Source organism: Galleria mellonella, unplaced genomic scaffold (genome assembly GCF_026898425.1).
Source record: "Galleria mellonella isolate WM207_F2 unplaced genomic scaffold, CSIRO_AGI_GalMel_v1 utg33, whole genome shotgun sequence".
NCBI classification, from domain to species: domain Eukaryota; kingdom Metazoa; phylum Arthropoda; class Insecta; order Lepidoptera; family Pyralidae; genus Galleria; species Galleria mellonella.
The window spans coordinates 768306-791853 of record NW_026442079.1 but is presented as its reverse complement, the minus strand read 5'-3'; the positions used below and the strand labels follow the sequence as shown (position 1 = coordinate 791853).

The window sequence follows — 23548 nt, the reverse complement described above, 5'->3', positions numbered from 1 at the left end:
AAATTTATCAAATAATAAAGCATAATGAAAATATATATATAAAATCATATTAGAAATCATATCATTCATTACAAGACAATATTGTGGTAACCCATTACCAGACACCCGCCGACTTCATAAAACATGAGTTTGATATAGGGGCAAGCGCGAGTAGCCAGTGAAATAGCAAAAACTTTTTGCTTATTCACAAAGCATTTTTGTTGACTCCGGACATTTATAAATGTCTTACAGCTTTAAAAATCTACTGACAGAACACCTATTAATAATTTTTCTAAAGATTAGATCTAAAGAAAGATTAACGAAAAAAATCAAGTAGGTTTCGTTTACGAATTGAAGAGGTTAGGGTACATCGATATTTGTTTGAACATATGCTCGGAGGCTCGACGAATTATGACGTGAATATTTCAAAAATGTTATCGTATTCATTTACTACTATTTCTCTCTATTATAGATTTAGATAGCAATTCCAAAAAAATATTTCTATAAAATATTGCAAATATAAATGCAAATATTCAATTGCAAACATCGATCGTTGATTTTATATTTGATCCAGACTTTACACCATCGATCAAAGATTACGAATATTCCCACCAATTCAAATCTGCACAGTTAGAGAACATCATAACTGTATCTGGTCAAATTCACCCGAGTGATGTTATTTTATGCATGTAGCAGTATAAAAATAAAGCGAATATTATTTACCAATTTATTTAGTTTATTTTTTAATCATTTATCAAACTGAACATTAAAATCGTTGATTTTTTACGTTATTATATTTTACGTACATTGAAATCGGATCGAGAACGAGCCTAGTCCGAATCTAGTCTAAAAACGAATAATTTTGCGCATAAAATTAGCTATTTCTATCTCAGCCATATTCGGAAGGAAAGGCTGTCCGATATTACCGGTCTTTATTTAACCCATACTAAGTTCAAACAACAATACTCGTATCTACGTAGCTATGTATGTACGTACAAATACATAAAATATTAAGAAAGATACAAACTTATTATTTACAAATATGCGTAACACAGAAAATTCACAATCATTCTACTTTAATTCAATATTCGAATTTTTAAAAAGAGAATTGTTAATCACGTATCAAAAACCTCTGTTACTGGCAACTTGAAAAACTAAGTTTTTTTTTTATTTATTTATATTTTGAATTAAGTATTCATTGCGATTGCGATTTTTCTTATAATAAATGTAATGTTCTTACAAGGTTTAATTTTATTTTGAATGGAACGTTACAGTCTCTACGCCCTTATTGAAATTTTTAATTAAGTATCTCATAAAAATGCCTGCATGTTTATCTATTTTAGAGAGAATGAGAATCATGGCTCTAAGTCAAATAGGGATGAGAGTTGCTAAGAATATTTAATAGCTGTATATCGTAAGTAAATTTCACATCATATTGGTTTTATATTTGTTAACGTAATAATGGCGGATATTACGTTTCCTCCTACGAACTGTGTGCCTACTTACTGAGACGGTCGATGTATTTATGGCTCTATAGATGGAAGTTTTAATATATAAAAATTTCACATCACGATATTCGCTCGATATTATAATACGGGGTTTTCATATATTAAAATAAACTACTTCAAAATATACTGATTTATTGATGCATAAAATATAACAAGACTGGCAAGATGTCTGTGAGGAAAAAATATTATGTATCTAAAAAAAACCTACATGAAATTATTAAGACTTCGCAAATGCGTTTCGGCCAACGTAAGTACATAGTAGACGTAATGTTAACAAATTAAGTATGACGTCAATACAACGTATTCGCAACTTGAAAATATAATAAGGCCATTCGAAACGAATTCGAAACAATTTATAAATGATATATACATGTATGTGTGTATGTCATTCATAGTCTTGTGATTTTATGCAACAATAAATTCAATCTATTGGAATGTTTGCCATGCGGTCTCGGCATAAAATAGGCTACCCTTTCCTACGAATATTCCGTGGGTGGCGTGAGACGACTTCGGGAGGTTAATAGTCGAGGGATGGGCAGCAACGTCCTTCTTAGAACATCACGAAAGCCTAACTGCAGTTGCCAATCCGCCTGCCAAGCGTGGCAACTACTGGCTCCCCTTTTAGAAGATACCTACGTTCAGTGGACTGTAAATGGCCGACATGATAATAATGATTGGATTTCCGAGCAGTTAATTGACAACAAGCAACCAATATAACAGCTCTATCCAGCAATTACGACACTCTTTATGGCGTAAAAAGTCACCAGAGCACTGCTCAGGAGGGAGCGCCACACAGAAGAACCTCCCTATTACTCCTTTCTCGCTGCTACTCGTAGTTTCTCTTGCTGAGGTTGTAACACATATACAGCGGAACAAAATTCCTTTGCTGTCTCTACTCAATACTGCACGAATCATTGAAAAATTTCTATAACACTTATTACTCTTTACTCAATTCTCTTTAATCCAGTTACACCTCATTATTTAAAAGAACGTTTTATGTTTCTTGGAGAGAGCAATTCTAATTCTTATTCTTTACGTAGTACTGACAACCTCCAACTCATAATTCCTACCCATTCTTCCTCTTTCTACTCCAAATCCTTTTCCGTGCAAGCAGTTCGTTTGTGGAACTCACTCCCTACCTCTATACGGTGCGCTCAATCGTTGCCCATTTTTAAAAACTTAGTTAAAGCCCACTACCTATCCTTATAATCACTTAGTCCTACGTATTTCCAGTTTTATGTGTGTTATATATATGTGTATTAATATGGTATATTTGTATGTATTTATGCGTATATATGTATATGTATGTATATATATTTATATGTGTATGTGTATGTATATATATGTATATGTTTGGTTGTATGTGTTTATTTATATATGTATATGTATATGACTATGCTGTCACAAATATTATTTTTTACAAATCTATCTTTTTTAACGCGCCACCTACCTACTTATGCTTTAATCCTTTCTACCCAAAGGTTGTCTGGAAGAGATTGCTTAGCAATAAGACCGCCTTTTGTACTACACTATACGTATTAAAAATTGTTTTAACAAATCATGTTATGTTGGTGCAATAAAGTGTTAAATAAATAAAAAAAATAAATAAATAAATATTATATACTTAATAAGCGTAACATTAACATTGTAATAACCTAACATAATTGTTATAATAAAAAACTAGTACCTTAAGTATAAAAAAAATACCCTATCCTAAGAATGAAGTATAGGGTTCGTGATTCACTGTTCATCCCAAAGGTTGACTGATAGAGAATGCTAGCATTAAATCCCATTTTTATGTACCCGATTTTGTTATGGTCAATAAAGTTATTTAGGTAAATAAAGGATCTTTTGTACGTTATATTTACCTTTCAAATAGAAAATTTGTACGCACACAAAGCTCCAAAAGCGGTAAACGAATTGTATAATAGTAAATTTACGTTATCATGCGTATGATATGTAATTTTTATTTATAATTTTTGTAATGTTGTTATGTAGTATCTATCCTATACAATGTATATATTTTGTGCTTTGAATAAATAAATATGTTATATGTAAAAGTAGCTACAAATACAATCGTTTACCACTTCACTAATTGGGAAGGTTATGCGGTAAATGCCTTAGACGAAACAGAAGCCACAAATTATTAAAACGTAATAAATTGAAATAGACACGTAACAATACAATTTGATCATGCAAGTGACGTACTATAATATATTTGAATTTTCTTCATAATAATATCTAGGTCTATAAATCACCACATATTTATAAAATAGCTACTTTTTTCATAACACAAAGGGCGAACGAGCATGCGGCTCACCTGATGATAAGTGACTACCGCCGCCCATGATCACCCTCAACACCATAGGCATTGCAGGTGTGCTGTCGACCTTTTAAAAAGGAACGTGCTCTTTATATTTTTATAATTTTTTTTAGATTTGGAGTATATCTATCATTTTAATTTTAATTTATAAGTGAATTTAAAAAATAAGTTACAACTATTTCAATCAAATGTAATGTTATTTTACTATAAGCGTCATCTGTTCATACAGAATTAATAAGGTATGTATAATATTTTAGCAATAGACTTACTGAAATGCTAATGATACACTATACAAATACTTTCCTCGAATAAACGTCTTTTTGTTTTTTCAAATATATAGTACATTGAGAAACAGACTTTTTGCAACCAGATGTATTTAAATCAAAAGGTAAAAACTTGTGTCAGCCAATTACTTATATTCCAACTCATCACAATTGTTTTAAGGCAAAATCATCAAGTACAGAGATATAAGATGACCTTGAACCAATTATTATTTTATTGATTGAATAAAAATTATGTTACATTCAAATTTATAGGTCGATAATAGGTAGGTTAGGGGGGAAAGGGATTGTTAGTGATGGAGACTGAGAATCCCATTGCTAGCAATATACCCAACTAGGTCGACCTCCTCGCGGTTCCTCCTGGAAACTATCATGGTTAATTCCTGAACTGGCCTATTTTCATTCTCATCTATCACCCTTCACTGGTGCTCTGCCAGCGTATCCCTTTAGCGCAGGCGGGGTTACCATACCATTTTCACCAATCAAAAAAAAATAGGTAGGTTAATCCCTGTTGACTTTTATACGTCATGATTATATCAAAGATATAAGTTAATAAAATTATGGTCCCCCTCATCAAATGCCACGAATGATCATGATTCGATTTGAAAATTTATATCATTAAATTTATAACAATTGTGGCCGTATTCCAATAGTACATAAAATTTGGAAGCACCATATTAAAATTTTAGTAAATGTAAATACTACAATTAGTAAATACACTTTTTTATTTGGAATAATTTCCATTAAACAATTGCAATTACAATTATCTTTTCAATTACAAATCATAAATCACACGGTTTAACATTAGATAAAGCTATTGTAGACATGAGTGAAAATAAACTTCTTTTACGATTTTAAGAGTAAAGATATTGAAATAATTACCAGTATATAGAAAAATTCCCTATAATTGATAGATTCAGTAGTATTAAAAAAATCATACTTTTTTTAATTTACATACATACATGTTTAAATGGAAAAAAGAAGAACGGATTTCTTTTTTTTTCTATAAAAAGTATTTTAATAATATAAAAAAATATTAATATTTATAAAGAACCAAATTAATAATTATATATACATTTGAAAATATTTAAATTTTTTAATTAAAAACACTGTCTTCAAAATTATTATTACCAGGTGTAAAAACCTTGCGAGCTCTCACAAGTTGCACTTTTTGCCAGTTATGATTAAAATTCAATATTTTACTCACATACTTATATATTTGGGTTTCCTTTTAAAAAAAGAACAGTAAACTTATAAAATAAAATTTAAGATAATTAAGACAGTCTTTTGAGAACTTCAACTTTGGCCATGCTTCTATAGTACACTATATTTACTTTATAACTTAGCTTTACAATTTACACCTAACATACATAATTATACTCGTATGTATATTGGCATGCTTTTTTTATAACACAGAAAGCAAAAGAGCATATGGCTCACCTGATGGTAAGTCACTACCGTGACCTATCATCAGGTGAGCTGCATGTATACACCCATAACACCAGAGGCATTACAGGTGTGCTGCCGGCCTTTTATAAAGAAATGTGCATAAAAAACATGAAGTTTTTCTATTCTGTCTTCCTACAGACTGCCCCAGGATTGAGAACGAGGGTCCTTTAAGTTGGTCAAACCGACTTCTCTACGAACATTTGAAACAATCTTAAAAACTCCAGCTGAAGATCGGAAAGCCACTTTTGTATTATATATTGTTTTTATACTTATTTTACTCCCTCTTATAATGTCTGTTTCCAATCATAAAAAACCACGAAGCTCTGTTCTACTGGAGGTTACGCTAGGGCTGCGGCTGTAGGCTTGCCTAGCTGATCACGAACCACTAAGCTGATCAATCCAGCTTTTTCTTCTCTATTTTGTCAGTGTCATTTGTAAGAAATTCCCTAAGAAGTCCAACTAAAAATTTTGGAGACTTATATTTTGTATTTTATTTGGATCCCCGTACTGCTTTGTAATTTTCATTATTAAATTATTGTATTTACGCCTTTTTATTTCTTGAAAACCAACTGACAACTCCTTAAAAATGTTGAATAGCAGAGTGAATGAATAATTCTCTAAAATTAACCTTACTGTGCCATAATAGATGATACCTTTTTCCGTCTTTTATTATTCTTAGTTTATATATATTCAATCCGTAATTTTTAGAAGTAAACAAGGAGCACAAAATAATATTTACTCTTTTATTCGTCAAGTAAATTATTCTATATCGATTTCTAGCAGCTCTATTACCTATATGTTAAATTTGAAATCTATTTTAAGTTATATTGTTTTGATTCTCTGTTAAAATAACAAAACGAAGGGCACATATACATTACGAGTATACCTATAATATTATTATTTAATTTCTAATACTATATTTTATTGTTTATCAAACCAAAACTGACAAAACTAATAAAATTAAAGATGTACAAGGTAAAGCAATGTTCAACTACTCTTATAGCTTAATACCAAATATACACATATTTTATTCTACATCACAATAATATCATTTAGACAAAAATTTTGAAATCACATACATACATAATTTTACTTGCTGTATTCCACGGGTCCGTCCGTGGTAATATAAAAAGGTTCTAATAAGTATGAAAAAGCCCAAGAAATGAGCTAAAAAATAGAAAATGAATAGTTCTAACCGGTAGTCCTAAAAGTAAACGCCTTCAAATAAACAAAGAAACTCTTCCATTTTATATATTACAATAGATAGACATCTTAAATTTGAAGCATAAGAAGAAGATTTCATTTCTATTACGTACCTATAACCTACTTTTAAACTTAGAGTGAAGAACTTGAAAAGTTTCACGTTGCATGATTTATAGCCCCAACGAGATGGGAATTAACGTGATCTTCCAGGTAGAATATTATATACCACACACCAAGTTACGCTAGCTATCATATAAGTCATTAAATGCATCTTTTACATGCAGTAATTAAAAATTACTTTCCAATTAACACTCAAGAATTTGCTAATAAGTTTTTGGTGTTAAGATGTTCTCCTAAACAGTTAAAAAAAACTTGCTACGGGGTATTTCATAGAACAATAAAATGAAGGAGTTTCAACTCTATTACCCACTATAAAGGTTTAATTGGTAGATCAAATATCTGAGTACAGATGTGTAATAACAACAAATACAACACCCATAATAGAGTTGGTTATGCCTACACTGTTATAATCACGATATTATTTTCCAAATACTTAAACTAACCATAAGCAATTCACTATCATTTTTTAAAATTGAATAGTGCAATCGGTAGAGACTATGCTTAAAATTGTGACACAAATCCATGAACGTTACAACAAAGAAAATTACATTAGAAGTATTTTATTTTTCATGGGCAAATTTTCCACGTAGCGTTTGAACTAGACTGTCTTTAATCTGGAATAAACAAGTAAATAGCTTTCAAACTAGATAAAATGCGTAGCGACGACGTGTGTGACATTGGTAGACCAAGCTCTACGCGGCAAAGCTCGTAGCTGTCGGGCATAAGCTTGCCGCCATTCGTACGCATCCGTCGTGTCGCCGGCGTTCGGAACTGCCGCATTGTGCCAACGCGTAACTTGTAACACGACCATGTGTTTACCAACTCCGTATCAAATCAACTGACGTGCCAAAATATTTCGTGATTTGTTGCACTTACCCGGATTCCACACTAAGACGAGGTGAGCATAACTTTAATATTAGTTTCACATTTCTTCATAACGTTTCAATAAAAGCATACGATAATAAAAAGATGGCAATAAAGATTCGAGGAAGCGACGGATAAGAAATGCCCGAAGTGCCCATCAAGTTGACAGTTATGTACAGAATTATGTACAGGTATATCTATACAAGAAATTGCCTCGAGAATAGTGGAAATCAATTCAACTTGCATACAATATTTTTATTAATAAATTTATTTATTTTTGTTATGTAGTACTAAAATAGTACAAATAACGTAAGGATAATAGTCTAAATATGCATTTTACTATGCAATTAGGCATTACAGTCTTTTTCCATTTCTCTTTTTCTACTAAGATAGTTTTTACATCTATACTCTTGATTTTTACACTAATATTTGATACAATAATAGATATTTTTATGAACATACCTTAATTGAATTTATATTTAATTTAAATTATAATACTAATAAAAATCGATTAAAAAAATATTATTTTAAAATTGTAAGAAACAGGAATGGATAATAATTAGCATTTTTGGCCATTTTTCATAATTCAGCCGCCAAATTGGGATTGCAATTTCAGCTAAAAATTATGAACAAGAAACTCAATAATATTGTTTTCAAACAAGAGTATTACAAATAATATATATATTATTTATATCATACCATATAGGATACCATCACAAATGCATATGTATTTTCGAACAGATCAGTTGCTATAAGCAGCCCTCGTTCTCGAGTATAACAAATGAATCAGCCATCTCTATTTTCAACCATATTATAAGACGCAATGGACCAGCCGCCTGAATGAATAAAAAAAAAACTACTGAATAATTTCAATAAAATTGACACACGGGTATATTCTAATAGCGCATAGAATATTTTATATACTGATTCACACGGGTTAAGCCATAGAATATAGCTAGTATCCACATAAATGATTATATAGTTACAAAAATTACATAGATATTCATATGCATAATCCATATTATAAGGCATGTGTAAATTAATTAAAGAAGCCCGCACTGGGACAAAGTATTATTAATGAATAGATATATTTCCTGAAATTGTAACAGATATTTATCAGACTTGACTATTGTTTAATGTATAATAGGCTTTAATACTAAACGTATTCCGCAACTTCGCTCTTAGTCATGTTTAATAACCTTCCTCAGCTCAATATGCAAAAAGGTTTTTCAATTCGACTAGGCGCGTTCAAACAAACTTCCGATATTATATTGATATTGATTATAGGCTTTTTAGCCTGTAATATAATAAAATCATTTACTATTAAAAGAAAATACTACAATACAATATGAGAATGTAATTATGCCTCTATTATTTTCGTTCGTTACTTGAAAGCTTATCTATTACTCTTGGTTAATTAGTTAATAGTCCTCGAGGCTCGTCGTTTCTGTCCTTTTCCCTCGCGAAAGAATTGAACCTGTCAATTAATGGAAATTACCTCAGCTGGGGATTTGAACTGAATTAAATTGATTTTCCGATTTACCTTGTCTTCTGTACTTATTGCATACCGTATGACAGTTATTATATATTATTTTAACGCAACCGATGTTACTATATTCAGAATCTAATTTGATAAAAAGCGGAACTTAATAATTCTTTTGTTTTTATCACCATTATCATCATCATATCAGCCATTACCTGTCCACTGCTAAACATAGGCCTCCCATATAGACTGCCAAAAGTAATGGTCCTGAGCCACCTGCATCCACTGACTTCCTGCAATGCATTTGAGGTCGTCACTCCGTCTAGCGGAGGGTCATCCTTCACTGCATTTGCTCATATAGAGGCGTCATTCAAGAATCCTTATTCCTATGTAACATGTATTCTATTATTTTGTATGCCTAAAGTAAATAGTCGTGTAAATAGGCATCTAATGGAAGGAATTCTTTGGAACATAATTTTAGCAGATTCGTACGTGCTTTTGTTGACATACTAGAGGCAATGTAGTAGGTAATATTTGTTTTTATTTTGTATTCTACGACTATGACGATTTCACTTAACCACATACAGGCAAATGTAATGTAGAACGACTCCCACTAGATGGAGTGACGACGTCAAATGCATTGCAAGGTTTTAGTGAATTAAGGTGGCTCGGGGCCATTCCTTATGCCAGTCTATAGAGCTAGCCTATGTTCAGAAGTAGACAGTTATCAGCTGATATGATTTCACTTATAATATAAATGTCTTAGAAACACGTGCATTAATAATATTTTTGTTTAATACAAAATTTTGACCTAATATATAATAAACACACATGGATATTTTCGCAAATAATTGAAAAGTCTCGTACATACCTAGAAGAAAATTGTCACCTATACTCCAATAGACATCTAAAGTGTTTACAATTTATTTTCAAGCGAGTGCAAGATAAATCTACTAGACTACAACACGAGATTTTTCAAAAGGATGAAATAAGATTTCTACAAGGTCGACACATCAGCCCTATAGACCATATCCGTCTATCGATAACACAAATAAGAAAGATTACTAATTATTACGAGTACACAGGAATATTTTAGCTAAACATCTTTTCCAACCATTTTTATATACACTTTAATTTACATCAATACACAATAATACATTTATCTACAAATAGACGCCAATAAAATTATTCCCGACATAAAAGCATGTATCTCTACTCAACGTTCTTGCGTTTAAAGGATATACTACGGATTTTTGTAAGGTCTACACATATAACTAAAAGCAATTTCTTCTGTAACACATAGTAACAGTAAGTGTTACACCCGAATCACATATAGTGGGATTAAATTACGCAAGGACAACTAATTGCTTTTTCCGGCAAGGGTTGCAAGAATTAATGTAATAATCCCAACGCAAATTCATCTCTAAACAGTTTACAGTGTTATTGTAAACAACGTTTACTCCAATGCTTTTTTTTATTTTTATAAATAAAAATAACATTTTCTTTTATAATTTCTTTGTTATGCGTTCGGCTTATTGCAGCTTAGTTGGCTATAGACTCCGTAACTTCGTGTTATATCAATAAATGAGCGAAATAAACCTGTATTAATTTAAGCTTAATTTTATTAAGCTCAAATTATTATGTATTATGCATTGTTCTTATTAGCTTTTGTTAATACGAGTACATGTTAATAAGAGATAATGTTCCTATTATCTGATAACTATTTCTGATCATAACCTTTAAGAAAAGCGCATTATCCTTTTCGTAAAGTCGGCAATTCCTCTGGTGTATTGCATAGTTAACGGTAAACACTAACCTTGATGGTAATAAAACTTATGTTCATTTGTCCTGTATATTACAAAAAAAAGTATTTCGGTAAATTTTAAATACATATATATGTATATATTTATACCAAGTCCATTTTTTTATATCTGAAAAAATCATTATATCTGTTAAGTCAGAAAAAACAATACACAATTACAAAATTTAATTTTAAATCGATTGAGCGGTTTCATAGATTAGCGTAAACGAACCGTGACACGGAATACGCATTTTAATATATAAAAAAAATTTATGTATTAAAATGCGTATTTTAAATTAGAATAATAGCGTTTTTTCTATAATTGACTTTTATTTAAATAAAAACGTAATTAGGGGTGTACCGGCTAGTTTGGTTGGATAAAGACGCCAAATTTTTTTAATTGAAATATATCTTACTTGTGTTAATAAATTCGTAAATGCCTCATGCTGATAAATAATTACATTACTTGATTCGAATTCGATTAGATAAATTACTGTCAATTGTTTTCTCTGTGTGATCTATTTGTTGTAATTTTTCTTTTTATTGGTACAATAAAAAGTTTCTATGTATACTTAAAGACCATAATCCTATATGAGGCAATCAGAGCCAGTTATTTTGCTCCCAACTCACCCACAATTTACCAAGTTTATCAGAATATCGAACATATCAAGATGGGAGGTAAGCTTAGTGGTGGTCTTGAGATAAATTAAATTAACAGTGTTTACCTCTTGTAGATGATTTCAATGTTATTCGAATATTATACAAATATTTTAGGTATTGACTAGATTTTAATTTATAACTTTTAAGACTCATAAATAAATTAAGGTAATCCAGTGGATCAAAATCATAAAATAAATAGTGAAATGACTATAATAAATAAAAATGCTGGAATATATAGTTGTTAAGTCTAAGTAACAGAGAAATATGTTTATAAACATATTAATGTTAATCTCTCTATAAATAGAATTAATAATATTTCTTCCGTTTATATGAACGGAAGAAATTTTTCATCTAGTACCGACTACAGACATATTTTACTGTTCTCACTACACTGTCTACGTCAGGAAAACTGTACATACTTATTAGGTCTACAAGCAATATCGTCGCGTAGTGTCAATATTACTTTAGTTAGTTATTCCAGCTAGCCTTCATTTGAATAGTCATAGAGATGCCTAAATCCAATATGAAACTTATGCTCTCAAAGTAAACACATAATATGGCTATAACTTTTCAGTTTTGTTTTTCGTTCTAAATTTGAACTTCTGCTGGAAATTAGATTATAGCTTAGATTATATAGATAGTCTCCATACAAATGCTTCGAGAAAAGCGGAATAACTTTTTCATACAATTTTACGTGTTAAATAGTTATGTTTCCATTATAACTTCTATATTTATTTTATTTATTAAATAATTAAATATAGATATGTCTAGATATATTATGTGCATAAGTATATAGAATACTGATAAAAAACGAATCAGCTAATTTGACAATAAGATGACAAAAAGCTAACCCGTTTTTAGACTCGATGCTCTATGTATATAATCTTATAGTTAAGCAAATTTATTACAACTATTACTGTTATAAACTTTCACCGAAAACATTATTAGATATAGCATTAATCTTAATTTATATTAAACAATCTTTTTACACTCAGCACCAGAAGTCTATTATCACATACATATTCCCAAATCCCTAAACACCAATGCGTCATATAAATCGTTCAACATGACTACTAGCGTAAAAATTGGATGAACATCGTAAAAGATCAAAGTTAACTGAATATAAGCTACGATTTGTGTGTGCAACAGTATCTATAGATTTAGTGTGTAATGGTTCAAATGTTTGTGTATTACGTGTTTTACAATCGTCATAATTTAATCGAATATTTATTTGTTTATTTATATTTTGTATAAGACAAAGATTTATCATTGATTCATTATTCCTAATTTCCTTCAAATAAAACTAACTTTCAAGTTATCACAAACAGCTTTCGGTCACTTTTCCTCAATTGAATATTGAGCAGTTTTCCAATTGATATTCTTGTTTTAAGCATTGTTTTAAATAATTTTTTTAGAAGCTATGCGTTCAGAAATTAACTCAAGGCTTTTTTACAAGAACCTTAAGATACGGGAATACTTTTCTCTTGTCTCTCATTCGACAACGCATTATCAGTTTTTACTGCACAACTTACGTAAGTGGGTGGCAGTATTGACATCAGCATCTGCCCTCTCATTCCCATCCACACCCACACGATCTTTATCTTAATCAATTATGATGCTATCCGTGTGCCCATGCATGAAAATGTGAATTTTGGTGATTATTTGATCAGATAGGCGAGGGTTAATTCGTGAAACTGGGCGTCAGAATGCTAACATCGGTAAATTGCGAGAACGGGCATCAGAATGCAAATATGTATGAGGATTGGAACCCATCGGCATGTTGTTTGGACAGCAAAAGGAAATTCTGTGGTTTAACGACTCCAATTATATCATTACGTTTTCGAATATAATGGTTTGTATTTTTTTGCAAAATTCACAGATATATATTGTAGATAGCAATGAGGTATCCATATCAGCATATACATCGTAATTAAAAAGCGAAGTGGGTTTTAAGGGCAATATTCAAGAACTTTTAAGAGGAATGAGATCAACCTCTTCCTGTACTTATACATCTTATATCCAATTTTATAAATTATGTAATTATGATAAGAGTTAATATTGTGCGAAATTCTTTGATGGTTTTGATCGAAAAACGAATGATTTCACTAAACTTTTTTTATATTACTAGTGAATTAGAATCATTACAAACATACGCGAATTTAATAAAAAAAATATATTTGGCTTTTTTCCTGTTATCAAATATTGTTGATATCAGCGAAAATCATAAACAGGTAATCGCTGCCGAAAATTTACTTACCAATAATTTTATGTTTTAATATAAATGCTTACTGTACAACCCACGTATTTACACGTGTTTGTCAATATGCTAGTAACGTATAACATGATGTAGGCAAATAACTTGACCTGGTTTCTCATTTACGCCTTCATATATTACACTCATTAAGATACTTATACAATGTATTAATTTTTTTAAATTCTTTCTCAAAGTAGAACCTTAAAAAATTCGTAATATTCACATTCAATCATATAACTAAATATAGCTAGATGTGTCAAAAATCGTTGTAAAAAACAATCTTGAATGGTGATGCGTGTTTTCGTATTGAGTGCTGAAAGTTAAAAATCTTTTACAATATATAATAAATAAGTAATATCGCTATCTAGATTTAAACTAAGTAGACCCCGTATTCGACAACTAATAGACTAACACACATACTAACACAAAGAAAGAGAAAGGGGGAAATAGACACATTAATATTAATAGTAAATGTAAATTAATAAAAAAACATTATATAATAAAAGTCGTCAGTTACAAGATTGATTGAAAATGAAAAGAGCACCAATTAAAACAAAGCTAAGCTATATATTATAAGTTTTAATTTACAACAAGACACTATCAAGATGTTATAGATTAAATTTTGTACGGCGAAACTTCCATCGTTGTATATTCAATTTAACAAGCAGATGTCATGCGAATCGCTACAGATAAACTTCCTAACACGAACGGCAACTTCAATCGTCATAAAATTAATATAAAACTACCACGAGAGTAAACTATATAGTGGAAAGGTTGGAAATTGGCGACATCATTACATAATGTAGTCACAAAGAGTCCTTTTAGAAGTAGCTTAAAAATAAAACGCATTTTATCAAAATAAAAGCATGCGTGGTATGTGACGAAATATAAACAAAGTGCAGAATATTGTATTATTTATTTAGAATGGCTTGTTAAGAGACAGATTGAGCGTTACTTTTACGTTACTAGTTCTTTAGCGTCACTTTTATGAAGAAAAAAAAAACATTTTATAAATTATAATGAATAATTTCAATATTAGACGTAACAGAGGATATCCGCAAAAGAACCAAAGTAACCGATATAACCCAAAGGATAAGCAAGTTGAAGTGACAATGGGCTGGTCACATAGCTCGAAGCACCGACAACCAATGGGAAAGAAAGGTTCTTTTTGAGTGGCAACCCTGTACGGGCAAACGTAGTGCAGGATGAAGCCGCACTAGATGGAGTGACGACCTCAAATGCATTGCAGGGAGTCAGTGGATGCAGGTAGCTCAATTCCGTTCCTTATATTAGTCTATGGGGAAGGCCTTTGTCCAGCAGTGGACGGATAATGGCTGAAATAATGATAATGATGATGGGATGTAACGTAAAGGTAAAGTAGGTATATATACACCATCATTTCCATTATCATCATTAAAAAAAAAAATTATTTTCAATAAATCTCTTTTTAAATAATACTACTCAAAATATAACAGAATTCACAGCAATTTAAACGCAACATTTACGAAGTTAGGTGTAGAACACTAATATCATTACTATTTACGTGTGCAAACTTCCAATTTAGTAATGCACACATTTCATATTGACGGCTGCCATAATCTACTGTTCGTTTCAAAACAACAATTAAATACGTTTTGGACTATTGAAATTAATATCATAGAATTAACAAAACAATTCTGCAGAAATTTTCAATTTTCAATTTTCAATTCAAACTCCACCGTCATGATCAATAAAGCATTCTCATGCTGTACATTTACATTTTTTTGTTTATCGGCAATTGGATTTGAAAACTCTTGAATTATTCTCAGCTAATTTTAATTGCTGACTTACAATTTACATAATAATTATGAATAAATTTATCTGCACGATGACAGTACCATCTGACGTTGAACAAATAGGGTACATTTCGTCTTAATTCAATCGGGTAAAACGTCGGGTTACAGCTAGAACTATAAATAGAACTATGAATTTATTAGGGGTCTCAGATTTTATTATTACACCTAATTGATATATTAATAAATCCATTGAAATCACGTACCATGCTAATAGGAATCGCATTAAGTCGTTGTCGTAGAAACCGCCTAAAAGGTGCTTAATATTCCCGTCAAACTCCGGATAACGGCCCTAGAATAGTTTAATACCACTCGTGTCAAAGAGATATTGCGCCTTACACAGCTTGTAACAAGGCGCAATATCCTTTTACACGTCTATACCTCCTATAATGTCCTGCCAATTTCGCTTGATATTTGCACAATAACACTGTAATTTTTCGTACAAATAGATGATTTCAGTTATTTTAGTTGGAAGATATAGTTATATATACATGTTTGTTTATTTACTTGATATTAAATGGATTATATAACAGAATATGCTTAAAGTTAGATTAACTGAATACTCGGGGGAAAGCGTTTACAAATTAACACGTTTATCGTATTATTATTAATGAAGGTTGAAGATTTCCTCATCGTCACTGGACCCAAACTATTGAGTGTTTAAAAACTATATTTAGTCAGTAGAAACATTAGTTTATTAACTAATTTACTTACCCCTGTAAATAAATAAAAGACGTAAAATAACAAATGTTTAGTCGTTTCGCAAAAGTTAGAAAATATTGCATATGAGTGTATAAGTAGCTTTGTCATTTTGATTGAAGCTTCATTTGTTTTAATTAAATAACATTAGACCTAAATATACTACAGATTTTACAATTTGGAAATACATAAAGAACCGACATAAGAAAAAGTTGTATGAATAAACTTAATTTTTATAGATAGATATTTAAAAATTCTAGTGGTAGAAGTGGAGAGTTTGATACTACTTTTTATGAAAAATAACAGCTATATATAGTATAACTATTGTTGCTGGCAAGTTGGCCAACCCGCTTTTTTATTTGTATTTTTATATTATATTTGGCATATGTTTTTTTTAGACTTTTTTCTCTATACGTTTTCTAAAATATACAGTTTACTTGACATTTAATTTAATCTTTCCCCCAGTCACACCTATATTGTTTTACAAAAATGTATACCTACTATGCTGTAAAATATACTTAGCATGTCTACTTCTTTACTATGATTTTAACCGTACACTATTCAACACAGAACTACATATATTCTTTATTGCACTTGTAAGTTACATATAAAATAATGTATTTATAAACCTACCCAACAGTTGAGACTTAACTCCCCTCGCGACGACCTCCAATGTGATTTAAATCCGTAACATTGATATTACTTCATCTAATGGGGTCGCCCTGCACTGCCTTTATTTGTGCTGGGTCACTACTCGAGAACCTTTCCCATCGTATATCGTTTCTATTCTATGTAGCCTCCATCATTCCTTTTATAATTAACCTAAGTTAGCAAAATTCAAATCGCAGTCAAATTAAATCTATCTATCAAATGATATAAACAGCTAGGTGTTAATATTATCGAGAGTCTAGTGGCTTGTTATCAGAACATGTTGGTTAAAATCAATCAATTAGATTATCTGACCGCATTCGAATACCAGCCACGAGAAGCTATCGTTCCAACAATAAATGTTTTGTTATATATTATATTTCATTATCGACAAAGCTAAGGAGGCAGTTGAGGCAATGTTTTATTCATACCATAGCTGAGGAAGATGTCAATTTATAACTGATTTTCCGCTCCTTATACTAATTTACCTAAATACATAAGATATTATGCAGCATATTAAAAAGGTAAGTGGCTGTATAATCGACAAAGCTAAAAATGCGCTTAAATATATTTTTTTAGCAGTGGCTTCGTCCGAATGACAGGTATAAAAAAGTAGCATATATCTCTCTTCATATATAGAATTTTTACTATATTTAAAATATTAGCAGGCAGATTAGCAATTATAGTTAGGTTTTGGAGATGTTTAAAGAGGGACGCTGCTGCCCTTTCCTCACCTTCCTTTAGTTGCCCCTGACAACACCCACGAGAAAGGAAGGCAATCTATTCTATTCTCCGATCCCACACGAGAAACATTAAATGTACTCACTAACAAATATCTGATTCATAAAAACTATTCGTCTGTCTTCAATATCGCCTCTATTTCCACTATCTATAAACCCTTGACGCAAATGAGTCACTTTATATACTCATTAGCAAATAACCAAATGAATAAATAAGTCCCGTCCCCTCTTTATAACAAAATGGACGACAGGTACACGTTATTCACTATGAGAACGTAACGGCTCGGACACAAACCAACATCATAGACCTAACTCTTTGTATCAACACACTATTTAGCGACCCTCGACAAAGCTCATAACATGGCACCTATAAGTTAACAGTGACACACCCATTAAATGCAACACAGTAAAATAAAGGCTTTACGTAATAATCGATACTCACACGCAATGAGTCGCTATTAGTAACAAATTAATTCCCTTGTTTCCTTCGTTTTTGGGTACTATTAATAGCGACCTCTAGCATTGCAAGAAGGCAGTAGATACAGGTGACTCCGAACCGTTCCTTATGGTAGTCTATAGAGGAGGCCTATGTTCAGCGGTGGACAGGTAACGGCTGATATGATGATGATGATGATGGTAGCGGTGATAAATATCAAGTTACAAAGTGTTATTCTTTAATGAAGTGTAAAGTAAAAATCTGTTTACGAGTATCTCTAATTATATTAAAAAAAAAATGTTTGTATAATAAATAATAAGGAAATAAAGAAACCATGTCAATAGACGGCATTATTAAAAAAAACTGTAACTCGCATACATTTTAGAAACATAGACCTTTAGCAGTTTCTCTCAAGGCGTGAATATCATTATGTAGAAATATGTAGGTATACGTATTTAATGCAATTTAAAATATCTACAGGACCAAATCGAAGTCATTAGTATCGTTTTATGGGAATGTTTTACCACAAAATGATAAACTACATATAAATTTATCGTTTTGCGTTTTTAGACTTTTTTTAATGAATATATTATTTCTTACTGTTTTGTTTTTTATGGGTGAAAATGGTATGGTATACGCTGGCGGAGCACCAGTGAAGGGTGATAGATGAGAATGAAAACAGGCCAGTTAACTCATCATGATGAATTCATCAGGAATTCACTATGATAGTTTCCAGGGAGAACCGCGACGAGGTCGACCTGGTTGGGTATAATGCTAGCAATGGGATTCTCAGTCTCCATTACTAACAATCCCCTTCCCCCTTATTTTTTTACTTTTAAAATACTTTAATGGATGCTAATATTGATTTTAGTACCTAGACTTGTAAACAAATACTCATGCCATCAGCCACGATATTTTTGACTTTGTACAACATATTTCACATTGTTAATTATAATCTTTTATTAGAAAGAACGTATCATTTTTCAGTTCAGCCTAATGTTGGGAGGTGCGTCACCCTGGTGCCATGTGGGCGTACATCATAGCGGCCGCAAGGGGAGACTCACGACACTCTATACAGAAGCGTAATTCCTCTGCCAACGCTTCAGACGATCATTTATACTCGTGAGTTCCAAATTTTATATTTAAAATATCAAATATCCTAACTACATGTGTAGCATATATCGTCAATTAAAAACATATTACGAAGTTGCACCTTTTTAATTCTTTTTTTTTTATTTTTAAATAATATTGTTCTTTTTTAACACTTCATTTTAGCTCTTTACATATATTGTTTTTACATATTTTTAGAATCTCTAATTATATCTTCAATGTCTCAGACATAGTAAAGCTTAATGATTATTTAAAATCTTTATAACACGGAACTAATTAATCAGTCCTCATATTCAAGGAACAAATCAGTTGTATATATAATCAGTACTCAATCTCTGTGTGATACAGCTATATTTTAACGACCCCATCAATTCTAGTCCCCACCCCATCGACAGTTTGGCGAGAATGATTAGCTCATTTCCTAATTATGTAATTGCATTGATAATGTTAAATTCAAATATTTAAATCTTCTCTATATTTATATTCAAATTTTTGTTAAGGCTTAAGTACTTCGTAATCGGTAAAGATATCTGCATGTATGGTGTTGTAAAACCTTTTTATGTTTTTTTTCTGTTAATGGCAAATCAGTTTAATATGTTTTATTGATGTTCTTTCTTTGTGTTATGAAATGACAATTGACCTAATATTTTTGTAATATTCTATTTATCTGCCTTCCTAGATCCTAGCACATTTATTTATTAAATTTATCACATAAGATTTGCCAAATACGATTATCAGGGTCATCGTTACCCTTTCATCCATTACCATTTCAGCCCTTCATTGTCCGTTGCTAATTATACAACCATGTTTCGTACCAACCTGCACTCTTTCGCCCATACTAACTGTTCTTCGTACATAAAGAAAATCTTTGAGCCACCAGCTTGATTACTTACATATTTCGAGGTTGTAGCTTCATCTTATGTTTAATGTGAGACATTTTCCTCTAAGAAATCAAGTCACCAGTTGAACGCTTACCCTTGCTCCATACAGGAAACCGACCTTAACCCAAATACATTCTGCATAGCGATAAATTTCGAATCCGAGCCAGTCTGCTCGTCACACAATTGGACGTGTGGAACAAAGGTTGACCCACCAAGATATCTGCTACCCACATATTACAGCTTGCCAACCTTAATAATATGTGATCTATACATATACATACTAGCCATTTTTGGGCTACATTGCGTTCTGAATAATAATGGTAATGATTAAAACGTTTTATAGTAAGAAAGTTGGCAAATATTTCTATTCTAATAGTAAAAATAAAATTATTTTCTAACTTCATTTTATGATGATTCGAACTAGGTAAAAATACATACTTATACTGTAGGCGAACTAAAAATTGAAAATTTGTTACAGGTAAAGTAATATGATAAATATGTACTGTAAGTTTTCTTCGATGTTCATTTCTAAGTTACCAAAATTTGTTGCTAACCGCGCGGTTTTAGTAGTTTTCAAAGTAATATTTATCTAAATCAGAATATAATGGTACCTACACGTAATTTTACCCTCGTGCAAATCCCATTTGCATTGAAATTCCATACTTTTTAATTTTGTTGAAAATTCTGCGAAAAAAGAATGAGAAGTTTTGACAGGTTTATAATGGATATAAAATCGTTATTAATGAAAGAGATCCTGTTATTTTTAAATATAAATACAATGATATATGATGATATATATCACACAAAAAAACCCCAATTCCGGGTCGACGAACTAGGCTAGTTTATTATTATAGCACAATCCAAAATAATAAGTGTAATCTAGTCAATATAAGAATATTGGTGAAGACTCGTTAGTGAATAGTTACATCAACAACTCTGTTTTCAATGTTGTATATGCTGCTGAGATGTTCATTGTTGTTTAGAAATAGAACGTTCGACGCTATCTACTTCAGTCTTTGTGACGTGTTGAAGAAAAATCAGCTTTATTCATTGTAATTAAAACTACATTTTGACTAACAATAGAGGCCTGCTGTACTTTAAAGATAACTATCCCTTTGAATTTCTAGGTATATATATGACGTCTTTGATGTTTCTATTGTTTAGAATGATGGTATTGAAATCATATCGGTAACCTGTAAATACAGACAGGATCACCTTTACCTAGTACTTGTACACAGGCCAGCCCTACCTAGAAAGAAAATTTATAATTTAGAATTAAATATGTAAAATTTCGCAATTTAGCGAAACCCGAACTTAATTCTAAAATAACTAAAAAATAATTGCCAAAATAGTATAATTTCGGTCGGAAAGTATAAACATAATTAATATTTTTTTTATTGATAATTATCATTCAATATTAAAATACAATATATCCGAAGTAGATTCAATGAAATATAACTTATAAAAAAAGTAACGTTACTGATAGTAACTTTGCACATTGTACAATAATACATAAAACCAAGTGTTACTGGCAACTTGGCTAGCTAACCTTTTAAATGTTGTGTTTTTAAATACTTTTCTTATATATCTTTTTGATATGTTTCCTTTGAAACTGCCTTTCTATATTATAATTTACTAAAACATTCCTATTTTAATTATTCTTCAAAGACACGAAAGAAAAATTTAATTGTTTAAAATAAATACACCTTACCCCACAATATAATCATTAACTTTGACTCTAAAATAGTCTTAGGTATTCTAATGCAACAAATATATTTTACAGATACCGTGATGGCAAAGTATTTACTTTGTCAAGTTCAACGGGATCGAACCCCGGCCCTTCTGGACTAAACTCCCGGGACATGAACAAAAGCCCACGGTACCAATACAAAAAGCCGATAGCGACCTCGACAATCAGCCCGTTGCACGCGCGTAGTGAATATAGAAATCAGCTTGAAGAAGGCATCGAACCTTTCGAGGAAGTAAGTACAATATATGTTCATTTCATTGGCACTTTATTTCGATAGTAATCGTAGGTATTTAGTGTTTTTTAAAGCTATCCTTATAATATATTAGTAATTTCATTAAATAATTATATTCACTGTGTATATTGTTATGAACTGCATTTCAATATTTACACCTAATCAATATATAAAGCGATATTCTATATTGAACATTTCAAGATATTCTAATTAAAAATTTCGACTATCTAATTCTGGCATAATAACCCTAACAGCGTTTACACGATGTCATCTGTATAAAGATAATTATTTTGTTTTGCTTAAAACATTACATTGCTGAACATTTATTCATACAATATTTCGAGATTTTCATAGCAAATATTCAAATAATTATGAAAGTATTAAGTACCTAAGCTCTTGTAGCTAATGAAAATAAAAACGAATTTGATAATGTTGACCTTGGCCATCAATATTTTTTATTATGTGAGTTTATTCTAATTTTTTATCATATTAATTATATCTATATCAGTTTATGGCAGTTTTTGTTATACTGCCACTTTTAATTAAATGACTATTAGTTTTATATGCTAGTATATTAGGATGAAATCTCGCGCTCGTCACAAGCGCAATATTTAAAAGATCATTCAAGTATCGATTGGTGGGGTCTGACAGCGTTTGATTGCTTCTATAATGTTATACTCATCAATCATTTGCCGTCCAAGAAAACTTACCACGAAATCGCTTCCATTCACAAATGGCGATTTTATTGCATTAACAAAAAAAACGTAGGTAACTTATAACCCAGAGTAATTAGTATCGATCACTTTCAGATTAACCATCTTCAAAATTCCATGCAATCTGCAACTTTACCCAAGAACTAGTCAAAATTTTTATCTATTCTGTTAAACTTTTACACGTAAATGGTGTCTACAAAGCTACTGTACACGTTGCCTGGAGTTTTCCGAGGAACAATATTGATGACACGGTGCTTCTGAAAAATGATGCGAAAACATTTTCAATTCTTTTAATAGTACTCCTATTAAACAAATTGAAAGCCATACCGAATAAACGCTGGAACTGAAACAAAAAACCTCCCGTATTACTCATACACTTAATTCAATCGTTACTTATAATTCTTACAATCTTAATGATAAAAATGATAAAAATCAATCTGATTTTTTAAATGATATTAAATTTTTCCTTTCAAATTCATATTATTTCATTTGGTCCTACCAACATTTGGCTATACCAATATCTTCTTGGCTCATAAGATATCAATTTTTCTCTAGTTCTAATATACGAGTAAAATAAAAATG

General features: G+C 30.9%; 1 protein-coding gene across 1 annotated transcript in view; it reads left to right on the top strand.

Annotated features, from left to right (window-relative positions):
* The first annotated feature begins 7600 nt into the window (after positions 1–7600).
* LOC113517269 (cyclic nucleotide-gated cation channel subunit A-like) overlaps positions 7601–23548 on the top strand; it is a 37808-nt gene continuing 21860 nt past the window's right edge. Inside the window, exons 1-3 of the mRNA XM_026901906.3 lie at positions 7601–7761; positions 19268–19402; positions 22055–22253. Coding sequence (XP_026757707.2) covers positions 19305–19402; positions 22055–22253 — 297 coding nt within the window. The 5' untranslated portion in view covers positions 7601–7761; positions 19268–19304. The remainder of the gene's footprint in view (positions 7762–19267; positions 19403–22054; positions 22254–23548) is intronic.